The sequence below is a fragment of the Bombina bombina genome, chromosome 5 (genome assembly GCF_027579735.1).
Source record: "Bombina bombina isolate aBomBom1 chromosome 5, aBomBom1.pri, whole genome shotgun sequence".
Lineage (NCBI taxonomy): Eukaryota > Metazoa > Chordata > Amphibia > Anura > Bombinatoridae > Bombina > Bombina bombina.
The window spans coordinates 684408312-684426579 of record NC_069503.1 but is presented as its reverse complement, the minus strand read 5'-3'; the positions used below and the strand labels follow the sequence as shown (position 1 = coordinate 684426579).

Below are 18268 nucleotides of genomic sequence, written 5' to 3'. Positions count from 1 at the left end.
TACCTCAAGCAGCAAGAGACTGCAAACTGTTCCCCCAACTGAAGTTAATTGCTCTCAACAGTCCTGTGTGGAACAGCCATGGATTTTAGTTACGGTTGCTAAAATCATTTTCCTCATACAAACAGAATTCTTCATCTCTTTTCTGTTTCTGAGTAAATAGTACGTACCAGCACTATTTGAAAATAACAAACTCTTGATTGAATAATGAAAAACTACAGTTAAACACTAAAAAACTCTAAGCCATCTCCGTGGAGATGTTGCCTGTACAACGGCAAAGAGAATGACTGGGGTAGGCGGAGCCTAGGAGGGATCATGTGACCAGCTTTGCTGGGCTCTTTGCCATTTCCTGTTGGGGAAGAGAATATCCCACAAGTAAGGATGACGCCGTGGACCGGACACACCTATGTTGGAGAAAAGAAGGTATCTAAACTAAGGAGCCAGCCAATTTTTGGTTCAGACCCTGGACAGCACTTATTTATTTGTGGGTGCATTTAGCCACCAATCAGCAAGCACAACCCAGGTTGTGAACCAAAAATGGGCCGGCTACTAAACTTACATTCTTGCTTTTCAAATAAAGATAGCAAGAGAATGAAGAAAAATTGATAATAGGAGTAAATTAGAAAGTTGCTTAAAATTGCGTGCTCTATCTGAATCATGAAAGAAAAAATTTGGGTTCAGTGTTCCTTTAAGTAGTAGTGATTTTGAGTTTCCAAAATGTTTATATATTATGCTTTAATCTACAATAAAACATGACCATTGAATGTTAAACCCACAGAATATTAACAAGAGAGATATTAACAAAGAATATAACGTTCTTGGTGGCTGATAAATAGTTGCTAGGCCTTGGTCTTTATTGTTTTATACAAACTATTGCTAAATTAAAAAGAGTATTGTTTTTATACATTTAGCAAAACATACAAAGCCTAAGCAAGAGATATAAAATACTTAGCGAAATCCTTACTTTGACGTGGCTTTGCGCTCCTAAATTGTATACTTCAGTAGGCTTCACTTCATTGATTATTTTAACTAGGCACGTGCTGTCCGTAAGGTCACCATAGTGCAACTTCATATCTAAAAAACAAAAGAACGAGGAGTAAAAAAAATAAGAATATGGTTAAATGTTCCCTTCACAAAATTTGGTCTTTACTCTATACCACTGGTTTTCAAACCAGTCCTCACGCCTCCCTAACAGGCCACATTTTGAGGATATCTGAACTAGAGTACAGGTGAAATAATCAGCTGATTAGTAAACATGGTAATTTTACCTGCTCTAATCCAATGTAATCCAGAAAACCTGGACTGTTAGGGAGCAATAAAACAAGAAAATCAAAAACAAAAATAAGCTCCATAAATTCAGGTACAAACAAACAAAAAAATAATAAATCCTGTAAATGGGAAAAAAGAAAATAGAAAAATATTCATTCATTTAATAACAACCACAATCTATATTAAATGCAGAAAAATGTCATTTATTCTTACCTGATAAATTTATTTATTTCTTGACACGGGGAGTCCACGGATCATCTTAATTACTGTTGGAAATATCACTCCTGACCAGCAGGAGGAGGCAAAGAGCACCACAGCAAAAGCTGTTAAATACCACTCCCCCTACCCACAATCCCCAGCTATTCGACCAAAGGGAAAGGAGAAAGGAAGTAACCTAAGATGCAGAGGTGCCTAAAGTTTATAGAAAAGCAAACTGTCTGAAAAATAGGGCGGGCCGTGGACTCACCATTTCAAGAAATAAATAAATTTATCAGGTAAGAATAAATTATGTTTTCTTTCTAATGACACGGTGAGTCCACGGATCATTTTAATTACTGTTGGGAACAAATACCCATGCTAGAGGACACGGATGATAAGGGAGGGACAAGACAGTTAACCTCAACAGAAGGCACCACTGCTTGAAGAACCTTTCTCCCAAAAGAAGCCTCTGCTGAAGTAAACGTACCAAATTTGTAAAATTTAGAAAAAGTATGCAAAGATGACCAAGTCGCAGCCTTGCAAAGCTGATTTACAGAAGCTCCATTTTTGAAAGCCCAAGAAGATGAAACACCCCTCGTGGAATGAGCCGTGATTCTCTCAGGAGGCTGCTGACCAGCAGTCTCATATGCCAAGCGAATAACACTCCTCAACCAACAAGAAACAGAATTAGCCGTAGTTTTCTTACCCTTACTCTTCCCAGAAAAGACAACAAATAAAGAAGAAGACTGGCGAAAATCCTTAGTCGTCTGCAAATAATATTTCAATGCACGAACCACATCCAGGCTGTGCAACAAAAGCTCCTTATGAGAAGAAGAAGGATTAGTACACAAAGAAGGAACAAACATCTCTTGATTAGTATTCTTATCAGAAACAACCTTGGGAAGAAAACCCAAGGCAGTACGCAGAACTACCTTATCAGAGTGAAAAATAGGAAAAGTTGATTCATACTATAAGGCTGAAAGCTCCGAAACTCTTCGAGCCGAAGAAATAGCCAACAGAAACAAAACCTTCCAATATAACATCTTAATATCCAACAAATGCATAGCTTCAAACAGAGCCTGTTGAAGGACTCTAAGAACCAAATTAAGACTCCAAGGTGGAGTAGTAGACTTAAACACAGGCCGAATTCTAACCAAGGCCTGACAAAAAGAATGAACATCTGCCACATCCGCCAGGCGTTTGCGAAATAAAATAGATAAAGCAGAAATTTGACCCTTCAGGGGACTAGCAGATAAACCTTTCTCCAAACCCTCCTGGAAAAAAAGACAAAATCCTAACTCTACTCCACGAGTAGCCTTTGGATTCACACCAATACAAATATTTACACCAAATCTTATAATAAATCTTCCTAGTCATAGGCTTACGAGCCTGAAACAGAAAAACCACGCTTAGAAAGAATCAAGCGTTCAATCTCCAAGCAGTCAGCTTCAGAGAAACGAGATTTAGATGAAGGAAGGGACCCTGCAGAAGAAGGTCCTTCCTAAATGGAAGACGTCAAGGTGGAAGAGAAGACATCTCCATCAGATCTGCAAACCAGATTCTGCAAGGCCACGCCAGAGCAATGAGAATCACAGATGCCCTCTCTTGTTTGATCCGAGCAATGACCCGAGGAAGGAGAGCAAACGGAGGGAACACATATGCCAGACTGAAAGTCCCAGGAACTGCCAGAGCATCTATAAGAACAGCCTGAGGATACTTTGACCTCGACCTGTACCTCGGGAGCTTGGCATTCTGGCGAGATGCCATGAGATCCAACTCCGGCTGCCCCCAACTGAGAATCAAGCTGGAAAATACCTCTGGATGAAGTTCCCACTCCCCCAGATGAAAAGTCTGTCTGCTCAGAAAATCCGCTTCCCAATTGTCCACCGACTGAAACCTGATAAACTGGGTTGAAGCTGTTCTAGCCTGGCCTGAGGCCAGGCTAGAACAGCATTAAAAATTGCTCTCAGTTCCAAAACATTTATTAGAAGAACCGACACCTCTCGAGTCCATAGACCTTGAGCCCTTAATGAACCCAAGACAGCACCCCAGCCCAGCAAACTGGCATCCGTGGTTACAATCACCCAGGCAGGTCTGCGAAAGCAAGTTCCCTGTGAGTGAAGATCCTGAGAAAACCACCATGGAAGATGATGTTTTGACATCTGATCTAGAACAATCTTTGGAGATAGATCCGCATAATCCCCGTTCCACTGCCTGAGCAAGCATAACTGCAGAGGTCTGAAATGGAACCGAGCAAACGGAATGATGTCCATGACTGAAACCATCAGACCAAAAACCTCCATGCACTGAGCCACTGACAGCCGAGGAAGGGACTGAAGAGCAAGACACGTATTAAAAATCTTTGACTTTCTTGCTTCTGTCAGAAAAATCTTCATCTCTAGAAAATCTATAATGGTCACCAAAAATACCATTCTTGTAGCTGGAATTAAGGAACTTTATCCTAAATTCACCTTCCAACCGTGGGAGCGCAGAAAAGACAACAACAACTCCGTGTGGGAGTTTTCTAGTTGAAAAGATGGAGCTAGAATGTCATCCAGATAAGGAGCCACTGCAACACCCTTCAATCGAAGCACCGCCAGCAATGCTCCCAGGACCTTTAAAAAAATCTGGGAGCTGTTGCCAGACCAAAAGGAAGAGCGACAAACTGAAAATGTTTGTCTAGAAATGCAAATCTTAGGAACCTGTGATGATCCCTGTGAATGGGAATATGCAGATATGCATCCTTTAGATCCACTGTGGTCATGAACTGACCTTCCTGAATCAAAGGAAGAATGGAACAAATAGTTTCCATCTTGAAAGACGGAACCCTGAGAAACTTGTTTACACTCTTGAGATCTAAAATAGGTCTGAAAGTTCCCTCCTTTTAGGGAACGACAAAGAGATTGGAATAAAAATCCAGACCCTGTTCCTGAACCGGAACAGGAACTATCACTACCATGTTGGAAAGATTCTGAATACAACCTGGAGAGAAGAAATCTGCCTCTGGGAGGAAAATTCTTGAACTCCAGTTTGTAACCCTGGGACACGATATCTACTACCCAGGGATCCTGAACATCTCAAACCCAAGCTTGAGCAAAGAAAGAGAGTCTGCCCCCCACAAGATCAATTCCCAGATCAGGTGCTCTAGCTTAAACCTAAAGGAAACAACCTCAGGTTCAGAAGAAGGATTTATACTATTAGAATCCAAGATCTCACCCTCAGATGCTACTGAAGTATCTTCTTCCTCAGACTTATGAGAAGAAACACTAGACAATTGCAACAGAATCAGAAACCTTATACTTCCTCTTGCGCTTCCCCTGCAACATAGGAAAAGCAGACAAAGCCTCAGATACTGCCAAGGATATATGGGTAGCCATATCCTGCAAGGAAAAAAACAATCTGAGACGAAACAAGAGGTCACTGCAGAAGATTGGGACCTATGAGGAGAAAGCTGCAGATTAGCCTGAACAGGAAACTCCTGAACAACATCCGCCCTAGACAATGAAGGCTCAGAATCAAAAAGTATATCCTTGTAATGTAATGTTCTCTCATTACAAGAGGAACAAAAAGGGATAGGCGGCTCAACATTAGTATTTAAACAGAGATCAAGAAACAGCTTGAAGGGCCTCTTGGTCTTATTCCAAGGGGAAAAAACCTGAATCAATAAAAAAATTCTAAGTTCAAATCAGAATTTTAATTTAACAAAAAAAACAGACTTTTTTTTTTTAACTAGAAAATCCTTAAATAAACTGCACAATGAATCTTGCAGCAACAATTTTTCATAAAATGAATGCAAAAAGAGACACATTCGTTATAGTCCCTGAAATTCAGACAGAAACAAATATAAAAAGAGCAGCAGCCCCACAAAAAAAAAAAATCAGGCAACCTCCACACCTCAGAAAGCTCTGCTGAGATGCCTACCTTACCTCCTTGCTGCCGGAAACAAAGTCAGAAAATTATCCGGACCCCCATACAGCCGCACCGGAGAGAATGCTGAACCACCTCTGAGGAGCTATACAACAGAGCTGCAACATTCAGGAACAACATGAAAACAGCTAAAAGGGCGCCAAAAACATCCTTATCTCAGATAAGATCGCCTATTGTGGGCGTGGCCTAACAAACCTCCAGGTAGCCATTAATACACAAACAAAAAACATGTACTCCAAAGTGGAAACATAATAAACTGAGCCTCCAAACATCCCCAGTGCCTGCAAAACTGCCATACAATAAACCGTTAACCTAGAAGGCTGATTGTATATTTAGACAGAATTAACCGTCAAAGTGCCAAATTCGCCGATATCAAAACAGGGAAAGAAATAGGCACTTACCTCAAAAATCTGTCCGGCAGCAGGACAGCTCACTTGGTATGAGAGGGGCTTCCTACTTCACATGGACCTGTGGAAAAAAGAAAAGGCTGAGTAAACTTACTCAAACTTTCAACCAAGGGCAGCATGAAATTACTTGGGAGGCCCAGTGGGGATTATACCCCACAAGTTCCCAAATGCTTAAAAGCCACCACTTGCTCTACTGAAGAGACTGACATGGACTACGGCTAAACCCCAAAGAAATAAACTCTTGATTGAAGAATCGGACACCTTACTTTACCCCTCCTTGCAACTGATACAAGCAAAGAGAATGACTGGGGATTGTGGGTAGGGGGAGCGGTATATAACAGCTTTTGCTGTGGTGCTCTTTGCCTCCTCCTGCTCGTCAGGAGTGATATTCCCAACAGTAATTAAGATGATCCGTGGACTCACCGTGTCATTAGAAAGAAATATAATTTATGCTTATCTGATAAATTCATTTATTTCATGGTGGTGAGAGTCCTCAAGTTATTACTCCTGGGAAATATCTCTCTTCACCACTAGGATGAGGCAAAGGTTCCCAAAACTCCTTAAAACCCCTCCCGCCTTATTGGAAACTAGTTTGAAGCAAAGAGAAGAAAATGGATAGGAAAGAATGAGATAATGGAAAAACAGAAGTGACTTAGGTGCAAGTAAAAAGTCTATAACTTATTGTAGACAAAGTGTATTAATTTCCATGTCATACCAACAGGAAAGAGCTGACACATTTCCTGTGCCACTGGGCATACTTCCTCAAAGTAGGAAAAAATTAGAGCAAAAAATTGAGCAGTGAAAAAGGAGGTACATACTGTCGCCAGAAGAAGAAAAAAATATTTTAAAAAAAAACTATTAAAAATTGGGCAGGGTGGGGGCGGAGCCAGCAGCCTAGAGGAGCAGTCGCATGTTCATGGAGCTCTGACTCTAAATGCACACAAACTACACTAAAATAGCTACCAAAGTGTAAATTACAGTCTGAGAAGCTATGGGTTAACTACCTGACTACAGAACAATGAGAGGATCGCATCTCCTTATCAGCGCAGCAACTCAAAAGTGAGTCTAGGAGTTAGAATACAACCCATTGACAGCGGCCATGACTGTTACCTCCATCCACGCGGCATCTAAAACCGCTTGTATTAGTACACAAGGGGAACCTTTACCACTGTGAGCCGACTTCGACAATTTTTTTAACTGCTGTTTAGAGGTCGCTTGCCTCTGTAATTTCACTGCCGGATGTGGTTCACCCTTAATAAACCTACTCTGCCTTTCTAAAAGACGGCGGCCATCTTACCACTTTCGTTATGGCTGATGCCCGCCAGCTACTTGTGGAGCTTAACAAACTTCTAATCCGACACCACAATAAGCTGGCTGCCGCTCTCGCTGGGGATGTTGAGTCGGCGGAGCTGTGCACAACACAGTCAGCGTCGCTGTCAAGCCCAGAAGAGACTAACACTATCTGGAGAGCAGCCCCGGGGTCCCGGCACTCTCCACGGGTCACTAGCTTTGTATCAGCCGCATCCGTGATGTTCCGGGAGGCAGAGGAGATCAACTGTGAGCCCTTAGTTACCAACGCGGCCATACAGCACTTTCTAATTGAGGATCTTACCCGCATGGCCGTCTTGACGGAGAAAGTAAGTCTGAGAATCCAAGCAAGTATAAAGGGACATAGTGCCACTAGCGATATCTGCCACTCTGGACAGCTATGGAACCTGCTCCCACCATCTAGATCAGCTGGCTCTGGAGATCGGTTGCTCCGGGGTGAGGATGACTGGGGAGACTCTCCTCATCAATCTAAAACCGGAGTGGGATAGAAATAGTCGAATTCTACACTGACAGTACACTTGCAGCTGCTTGAACTGACTTACTGTTAGAATACTGTGATTGCTATCTTCATTGTTTCATCCTATTCTATTTGCTTGGCTTAGTCGTTTTTTTTCTGTACTTGCTATCTTATTATGTCTCCAATACTGTATTTAGCAGCCTGTCACTTCTCATAAAAATATGTATATAGTCAAAGAGTTAACTGACTCTAGCCCAACAGATGTATATAGCTCTTTGAAAAGCCCCGGTTATCATGTGAGCCCCTTGGGGGGTCTACGTGCGAACCGGAGTTATAACTTCGCTATGACTCCTCTCCATACTCATTTTGGTCTTGTTGCGACTATTCTGTTATAAAGTCAACATACATTTTTTATGTTATAATTTGTTTGTTCTGCTATGTTAAGCCTACAGGGTGTTAAGTATTTGGTGTGACCTATTCAAATAACAGTATGTTTTTGTGGCATCTTTAGCAGTCAGTATTAAATAAAAATATTTCTCATTTCCCTAAAAGCACCCTAAGTAACAATTCCTGAATTATCATGAAGCATCACTAGTTTATAAATTTGCTGCTTCGCATTGTCATTGTAGGCCTATCTCTGCAAGAATATATGTTGCGTTCATGAGTATTTTGAGTGAAAGCCATGGTATCTTTTAATCCCTGATTACCAAGATATAAGTTTACTTTGACAGATATTAATTACAAAAGCTTCTTCTAGATAATAGTGTAATCTTTATATATCATGCCAGGACTAAGTACTAAAGACATGTTGAGACTTAAATGACTACCTACATGTTATATGTGTTGGAAGGAGGCACCTGATTTGTGTACACTGTTTTATGATGGGGTAGACTTCTACTTTCTGTCATGCCGGCCTGCGGTTGGGTATAGGGCCCGTATCCAACTAGCAAGGCTGTTAAAATACATCACTGTCACAACAGCTGATCTTTGCCCCTACTCCACACTCCCATAGACACAGTGACACTATAGATACACTCTGGTCTATACTATATGTACGCAGCTATATTTCCCTAATACCAAGCATTATCTTACTGCCCAGAATGATTTACACAACCTTTAACCTCCTTGTTAAGCTTAGCTCCCCATTTTTAGCTCCGCTAGACTGACCTTCAGATGTAAAAATGCCCAGCGATATTTGCTTCAGCTCCACAACAACAGCAACTTTGATCCCCCCCACAGTCTATTAATGTATACATTTAGCATCATAGATCAACCATCTATCAATAGCACAGTCTCCCTAGTAAACCCCTTTGACTCTAGATATAAAGGAATTCTTATAACCTATTGCCCTCATAAGACATCACTTCTTTCCCCTGCAACAAAATGAACCCTCCGGATCAGAAGGGCGACATGTGTGGTTCTTTGTGGCCATACTGTAACCAATTTACTCTCTCAGTATTTACCCATAGTACCATGGTATGGACTTTATCTAAATTTTATAGGTCAGCAGGTCTGATCAACAATACTACTAATTAGCTAAATCTATAACCCTTAGCCATACCTTGCCTTCTTAGCAGCTCCACTTGGTCCCCTCCTCAGCATAACAACATTATCTATTGGATGCCCTACATTTTATACATTTCCTCTGACTCCTAGTCTCTAACCAGATATTATAATAATGTGAAGTACATTCCATCATACCCACTTTATTCAAATGCCCAGCTACTCCTATGTTATTCCTCACTATTAACAATTATCCTCTAGCCATGGTTTTTAGTCTTAATTTCCATTCCCATTTCAATGACCACCTCCCCCCCCCATCTCATAATGTACCTCCTAGGTAAGGAGGACTACCTATGCGGTTTTTCTAACCAGTACCGCAATTTACCCCATCTATTTTCTATGTTCTTATGTGTAGCTTTTCACTCTGCCATAAAATGGACTTTATTTCTACTACCTTGCCAAGCGAAATTGTTAAGCTTCACTTACAAATTGAGTTACAAGTTTTGAGTTTAGCATGTTCAATTTCACCATACTACTTATATATTACAAAAACTTGTTTTGCTGTGTTATAAGCAAAAAATAAATAAATAAGGAAGACACATGAAGACCATTTGCTGTTTACATGCTGTGTAGCGTATGCCATAACTATTGTTTATACTTGACTTACTTTGAGAATTTTGAATGCATTTCATTGACAAGTCTGTGTATTATAAACATTCCTACAGATCTAGCCTATGTATAATTTTACATCTCCGTATATTCTTATGTTTATATGGCTTCGTTATAATATGCATGTAACCTTATTGCTTTTTCTTTGTCTTCAATAAAAAGATTATTGAAAAAAAAAAAAGACTCCAAGGAGGAGCAATTGACCTAAACTCAAGCCTGATTCTAACCAAAGTCTGGACAAAAGATTGAACATCTGGCAATATTGCCAGACGATTCTGCAAAATAAGCGACATCTGACCATTTAGAGTACTCACTGATAAACCTTTCTCCAGACCCACCTGAAGAAAGGACAGAATACGGGGAATTCTCACCTGACTCCAAGAAAAACCCCTAGATCCACACCAATGAAGGTATTTATGCCATACCTTGTAATAAATCTTGCAAGTAACATGCTTAAAAAAAAAAAAAAAAAAAAAAAAAATTGGGCAGGGTCTCGTAGATTCTCAACAACATGAAAGAAAAGAATTTATCAGGTAAGCATAATTTTTTTTCTTCATAAAGATGGAGAGAGGGAACGAGTCATTACTCCTGAGAAACTAATAACTAAGCTGTGGAGTCCATGAGTAATGAGGACGGGACAAAATGATTCTTCAAGGTTTTTTTGGGTGGTTTTTATGCTGCAAAAATATACATACAACAAAATTTAATGACTAGAAATAGCTGTCTAAAAGACTTTCCTACCAAAGGCTGCTTTTGGAGAGAGCAAAAACATCAAAATGGTAGAATTTAGAAAAAGTATGTAAGGAAAACCAAGTAGCTGCCTTGCAAATTTGATCATCAGATGCCTCATTCTTAAAAGCCCAGGAAGTAGCCACTGACATAGTAAAATGGGCAGCAGTATGTTTAGAAGGAGACTGCCCCACTTTCAGGTAAGCCTTATGAATCTAAAGTTTAATCAAGAGGCTGACAAAACAGCTGTAACCTTCTGACCTTTGCTGGAACCAGAAAAATGAACAAACTAGAGGATTGCTTAAAATCCTTAGAAGCCTGCAAATAAAACTGCACAGCTCTGAAACATCCAAGTTATGAAGAAGCCTCTTCTTAGATTTCTTAGTATTTTAATAAAAAGAAGGAACAATAATATCACAATTAACACAGTCAGAAGAAACCACTTTAAGCAAAAAAAAAAAATAATTAGTTCTCAAAAATGCCTTTTCATGATGAAAAACAAAATACGGAGGCCCACTGGAAAGAGCAGACTAATCCAAGCTGGAGCAATCAGAATTACTGAGGAAACGTCCTGCTTGGTCCTAGCTATCACTATTGGTAACAAGAGGAGGAAAAATGTAAGCCAAACAAGACAATCATATAGCTACTAGAGAATCTACAAGCTCTGCCTTGGGATCCTTGGACCTCACAAAGTATCTGGGAAACTTGTTGTTTAATCGATAAACCATCAGATAATTTTCTGGACATCCCCACAGATCCACAATCTGACTGAAAAGATAAAAACACCATTCCCCTGGGTGAAGGGATTGGCGACTGAAGAAGAAGAAAAAAAAAAAAAAAAAGAGGGTGCCAATGGACGTAAGGTATCTATAATAAAACTGACACATTGTTGTTTAACCACATCCGGAGTACTGGAACAGTTTCACACTTTATCTAATTCCATAAGCAAAAGATGTTATGATTAGGAATTCAATAGACTATCAAGCTGGAGGTGGTGTGCTATATTTTTTAGCTTACTAATATTATTTAGCTTACTAATATTATTGTTGAATCCAACGTAAGTTATATTTTATTAGGCATGTTTTAACATTATTTGGGGAAATGTCTGTCATATAAAAGGTGAGATATCACTGGAAGCCATGTGCACAGATATCATATTGATTTTTTTTTATATATATAAATCATTTTATTTAGGGTTAAAGATGTATACACGCAAAATCATATTCAGTAAATAAATTAATAAATTTGACACATATCAGTCTCATTAACAATAAGATGACATATACAGAAGTAAATACAGACATTATGACTGACCTAGAGAGTATACTATAATCTGCAGTCTAGACAGTTACTCAAGCGTGTGTCACAGATGAAAACAAGTTCAAACCCTGATTTTATCTCCTCCTTAAAAACAGGCAAGGTCACTTTTGGACCTCCATTGTAGTCAATATCATAGTAGGGGAGGGTTATCTTAATATAGGCCACTTTTGGACCATAAATGAAGAAACAAAATAGATATGTTGGGAGCCAAATTACCAACGTAATATGAACATTATGGAGGGAAATGTGCTGGGGGATATTACGTATAGTCAGATCCCTGGTTGAATTAAGCTAGGAAGAGTATACCCATTTCTTGGGAGGATCGACAGTAATATACCAGCAATACTAATAAGAACTGGTCATCTAGTGCTATATCTAGTGCTATATTACAATGCCTCATACAGTCTTACTGGGGGATTAGGTCAACTTAATACAGATAGAGGGGGTTAGTATATTACTAAGCAGGTAAATAGTCGCTAAACGGGTATTTCCTAGATAATAGATAGAGGGGGCTTATATAGCTCAGATGCGAGAAGTGGGCATCATAGTGGGGGGCTATACATCACAGCCGTGAAGAGGGAGTAGTGTTAATGCAGGTTACTCTGCAGGGGATATATTGTAAGAGGTTGCAAGCAGCGTTTGCAGTTAACCTAAGTTACTATAGGAAACAAATGTCTAGCGAGTTACAGCTGAACATTGAAGTGCCATTATTGTCAATGTGTTTCTGTTATCTGAATCCCCAAAGTTTTATAAGTCGAAATTAAATCAATGGGCTTATATATTAACTGCCTTTATGTTAACCCGTATGCCGTACCGCTCCGCCTCGGCCGCTGGCAACTCAGCACAAGCACAGTGAACAAGCTGGTTAGTATGGGTAATGTTAGACACTGGATTGAGCGCCCCCTAAAGGATAAAAACAAGACATGCTATAAAACAATGGCTGAAACTAGAAAGTAATCAGAACTGTGCCGGTATACTCATATAGCACTTGAGCAGATTTTTTATAAACCTATTCTGCCCCACAAGGCATGCTGCTACTGCATGTTTATTTCCACCTAGAATCCCAACCGTGGATCAAAGCCTAATATGGCTATATCTCTCAATCATGCCGGACAAAGCCTCTCGCCCTGGATCAAAAAGTCTCTGCTTCTGAAAATAGTTTGTTATGGGAGACATTAGGCAGAGTAATCCCCCGTTTAGCTTTCTACAGTCCCCTGGGGTAAAGTCCGGTATCCATCTGACTAACATGGAGCCCCCATAGCTATGGGTGAGGGACCTCTTACCACTCTTCGAGTATCTCTTTGCTGCCTCAAATGAAACAGGGTTCCCCCTGTTCAGATTAGGGGACTTTGGGTTCCCATCTCCAATAAAAGTCTCAACCCGTTCCCTGGGCCCTTACGTTTTCGTCACTTGGGTGTTCCATGGAGTGCATAGTACTTCTGCCAGAACTATTGTGGAATCCGCTTCTGTCTCAGGTGCCGGCCAGCTCTACCAACGGTTAGATGTTAGCATTAGGCTGCATGTCGGGTCATCATGTGTAGTATGCCTCCCTTGACGGTCGTCCCTGATAGGTGAGATTTCCGCATAGCAGGGATCATCTATTGGGCAGTAGCAGGTAGGAGACGTTGAGTTGGCCAAGTCGGAACGTAGAGCTACAGTATCACAGTTATCTCTCATAGAAACTATCGTAACTCCTGGGCTGAAGAGAATTCTGCACAATTCTTCTTCTAGGCTCCGGAAGTAGTTATTTAGAAGCTGCGTCACTGTGTGTTCCCACTTGTCCAGGGCCTGCATTTGTGAGACAATATTTGTACAGTTCTCCCCAGCACACGAAAGTCTTAAAAATGTTTGGCAAATTGGCTCCCTTCTGCAGCATAGTGGGCAGGGATCTCAACGGGGCAGATCTGGCTCCCATAGTTCATTAGCTCTGCAGCGTTGAGGTATTAGTATGCTGTGCTCTTCAATCTAGTCAAAGACGGGTTATATACCTATGTAAGGTGCAGAATTACTGATTAAATTGGCGGATTGAGCAGTTCACTTTAGGAGCCACAGATATTGTGACCATTCATGGCCGTCGCCTAGCCACGACCCCCCATATTGATTACTTCATTCATATAGGAAGCTATTGATATCAGTTTTTATTGCTGCATGATACAAAATTGGATGTAAAAACAAACAGAGGGCGCCTCATAGTGTAATCCGTTTCATATAATGAGAAATACGGTGGTAATAAATATGCTTAACAGATGTATAGGCACCGTACTGTGACCGGTGCAATAGAGCAGGCAAGCACTGAACAGTGGCTAGTACACTGAAGCTGGTCTCACTGATGTTGTTCTCCTCTGTATACTAATGCTGCACAGCTGTCAGTGGTGAATAATATGTCTCTGTGTCAACTTGTGAAATAATGAAAGATAAAGGACAACTTCCAATATTAAAAGATGAAACCGCTTTATTGTTACAAAGCAACGCGTTTCTCAACCAAACACTGGTTGTTTCTTCAGGCAATAAAAAACAACCAACATTATTTCACAAGTTGACACAGAGACATATTATTCACCACTGACAGCTGTGCAGCATTAGTATACAGCGGAGAACAACATCAGTGAGACCAGCTTCAGTGTACTAGCCACTGTTGAGTGCTAGCCTGCTCTATTGCACCGGTCACAGTACGGTGCCTATACATCTGGTAAGCATATTTATTACCACCGTATTTCTCATTATATGAAACGGATTACACTATGAGGCCCCCTCTGTTTGTTTTTAAATCCATTTAGTGTACCCTACACACCGGGTCCAAGAGGAGCTGCCCTGATTCACACCAGTTATATCGTGCACCATCAAGGATCCTATATATGGGATTTTCAGAAGTATTTGCCATAAACAACTACCTGGTAACATTCGGACATTTTTTAACTGATATTCTATGAACATTGTTTAGCGCGCCTCTTTGGTTCCCCTCCTGGGTTCTTGTTATTATACAACATTGTAGACAACACTGAAATGGATGATGCTGACCCCCCTTCCTGTTGTCAGAGACACATTACAAGCCTAGCATGTCCCAATACATATGAAAGAAAGTATGTTTACTCAGACCTCCTGCTGTTCAGAGTTTCACTAGACAGGACTTCTCAAGAACAAACATTTGTCCCAAACTACAAAGAGCATGTGTTCAATACCTTTGCTCAGATCAAAATCTATGACTTAACTTGCTGCCGTGGACCACAGTCTCTAGAAAGCAAAATTGGGCTAACATTTTTACTTCCAGAATTGCAATACCTTTCATATGACGGTGAACGGCTTTATCTGAAAAAGCTGAAACTGCAAATTGGTTTAATTGGTGATGTATACGGTTGCTCTATATTTTTAATGTTTTAAATCAAGGTATTCTAAAACTATAATTAAATTGTAGCTGTGAGTTAAAAGGAAATGTATTATTTTATTTAATATTAATTAGACCAAGGGTAGTAAGTATACTGGTGTTAAATATTAATATTTAGAAATAATTTTTGTATTTTAATGTCATAAGTTAATAATAGTTATTGCGATATATATTAGAATTTGTTTTATTGTGGCTAAATAATAATAGGTTGTTTCAGGCCCGATTAATTGGCATATAAATTGGCTGTTGTATTAATAATATACCATCTCTCTGGTGTTTATTAATTGAGCATTGTAAGCCAGTAATCCATATTTTGATATTGGAGCAAGTGTTGCTGGATATTTGCAAATTGTCTTATAAGTTTAATGGTAATGTGTGTTATTTAATAAGAGATTCATTCTGAATAAGGTTAATGTGCAGACATATCTTTATAACTGGCTTTGTATAGAATAATTGTAACAGCATAGACACACTTATGTTGGCCATAAGTAATAAGATATTTACTACGTAAATACAATCATTGTGTCTATAAAGATAACTAATCAGAACAAAGGATTAAATATTCATTTTTAATAATAATATTGCTGTCAAATTTATAGATATCTCTATAGTGATATTTTGGAGTACACTACAGAGATCTCACTTGACAAAGTTCTGCTATATTAATTGTAGATATCGCGGACAATAGTTTTAAACTACTATTAATTATTAATATTCATAATTACAATACGTAACACGTTGGAGGACGTATCAACATATCCCTGATTCTTCTTTTGTCCTGTATTTTTTATTTTTAATATAAGGTGTTTGATTTGATGATGTTTTTACATAAGCATGTGAATTACATTTTTGGTAATTTTAGCTTTTAGGGCCCTTCCGTATTTGATATTAATGAGGCTTTAAACAAGGCTAAAATATAAGGCCCCTTGACACACACTACAAAAAAACAAAAAACAACCAAATAAAGATGACTATAAATTGATCTGAATTTCACTAACAAATGTCCCTGTGTACATTGAAAATCACCAACACCCTTCCTATTGGTTTTGGCTAACATTCAATCTCAATTTTATCCCAAATTCCTAAAGTTGCCCTCTGAGTTCATGAATTAAGTTACAGGTCTATGGTATCAGTTTTTCCACTATATCACACAACTTGGGTGTGAAACAAATTGACCTCAAGGCTATTTAGAACATGTAGTGGACCTCATCTTAAAATTATGAGATTTTGGTTGAACCTGATATCAGATACAGAAGCTGCTCTGTAAACTATCTGCCCACAAAAGATTAGACCCATGGCCCTGAAACATCAGTGTGAGCCCCAAACCCAAACCAGAGCTCAGATAAGCTTTTAATAAGAAAACAATATCAGTAGAAAAAGCTAAGGTATATTTTTTCTACTATATTTAATAAAAACTGTTTAAAGTTAAAAAAAAAAATACTTTTTGAAGAAACTAAACAGCATTTGTTCCTAAGTGTGTGTGTTTTTTTTTATTAAAAGCTAATTATTTTTATAGCATTGGTGTTTATTAATTGAGCATTGTAAGCCAGTAATCCATATTTTGATATTGGAGCAAGTGTTGCTGGATATTTGCAAATTGTCTTATAAGTTTAATGGTAATGTGTGTTATTTAATAAGAGATTCATTCTGAATAAGGTTAATGTGCAGACATATCTTTATAACTGGCTTTGTATAGAATAATTGTAACAGCATAGACACACTTATGTTGGCCATAAGTAATAAGATATTTACTACGTAAATACAATCATTGTGTCTATAAAGATAACTAATCAGAACAAAGGATTAAATATTCATTTTTAATAATAATATTGCTGTCAAATTTATAGATATCTCTATAGTGATATTTTGGAGTACACTACAGAGATCTCACTTGACAAAGTTCTGCTATATTAATTGTAGATATCGCGGACAATAGTTTTAAACTACTATTAATTATTAATATTCATAATTACAATACGTAACACGTTGGAGGACGTATCAACATATCCCTGATTCTTCTTTTGTCCTGTATTTTTTATTTTTAATATAAGGTGTTTGATTTGATGATGTTTTTACATAAGCATGTGAATTACATTTTTGGTAATTTTAGCTTTTAGGGCCCTTCCGTATTTGATATTAATGAGGCTTTAAACAAGGCTAAAATATAAGGCCCCTTGACACACACTACAAAAAAACAAAAAACAACCAAATAAAGATGACTATAAATTGATCTGAATTTCACTAACAAATGTCCCTGTGTACATTGAAAATCACCAACACCCTTCCTATTGGTTTTGGCTAACATTCAATCTCAATTTTATCCCAAATTCCTAAAGTTGCCCTCTGAGTTCATGAATTAAGTTACAGGTCTATGGTATCAGTTTTTCCACTATATCACACAACTTGGGTGTGAAACAAATTGACCTCAAGGCTATTTAGAACATGTAGTGGACCTCATCTTAAAATTATGAGATTTTGGTTGAACCTGATATCAGATACAGAAGCTGCTCTGTAAACTATCTGCCCACAAAAGATTAGACCCATGGCCCTGAAACATCAGTGTGAGCCCCAAACCCAAACCAGAGCTCAGATAAGCTTTTAATAAGAAAACAATATCAGTAGAAAAAGCTAAGGTATATTTTTTCTACTATATTTAATAAAAACTGTTTAAAGTTAAAAAAAAAAATACTTTTTGAAGAAACTAAACAGCATTTGTTCCTAAGTGTGTGTGTTTTTTTTTATTAAAAGCTAATTATTTTTATAGCATTAAAAAGCAAATATTACCTATAGGAAACCTTTGAAAGTAAACTTATTTATATTTTAATTTATATCTATCTTAGTAGGGGTTAAAACACAGTTATACACAAGCAATAGCACAATAATAAAAAGCTCTAACATTTTGTTGTTACTTTTTATTCAATACTTTTATGTGCCCTAGTAGTAAGGAAAAAAAAAGAAAAAAAAAAGATTGTAACACAATGATGTTAAAAGCTTTTGAAAACTAACTGGCAAGTATATTTCAGCAACAGTTCTGGTGCATTCTTTCCTGCCACTTCATCTTTTTACCTGTTTTTCCCTCAG

At 38.6% G+C, this 18268-nt stretch overlaps 1 protein-coding gene across 2 annotated transcripts in view; it reads right to left on the bottom strand.

The window, feature by feature from the left end:
- The window catches only part of GMDS (GDP-mannose 4,6-dehydratase), a 1339054-nt gene that overhangs the window by 1021157 nt on the left and 299629 nt on the right, over window positions 1-18268 (bottom strand). For both annotated transcript variants that reach the window (XM_053714661.1, XM_053714660.1), the window contains one exon: window positions 962-1071. In XM_053714661.1, the coding sequence (XP_053570636.1) occupies window positions 962-1071 (110 nt within the window). The remainder of the gene's footprint in view (window positions 1-961; window positions 1072-18268) is intronic.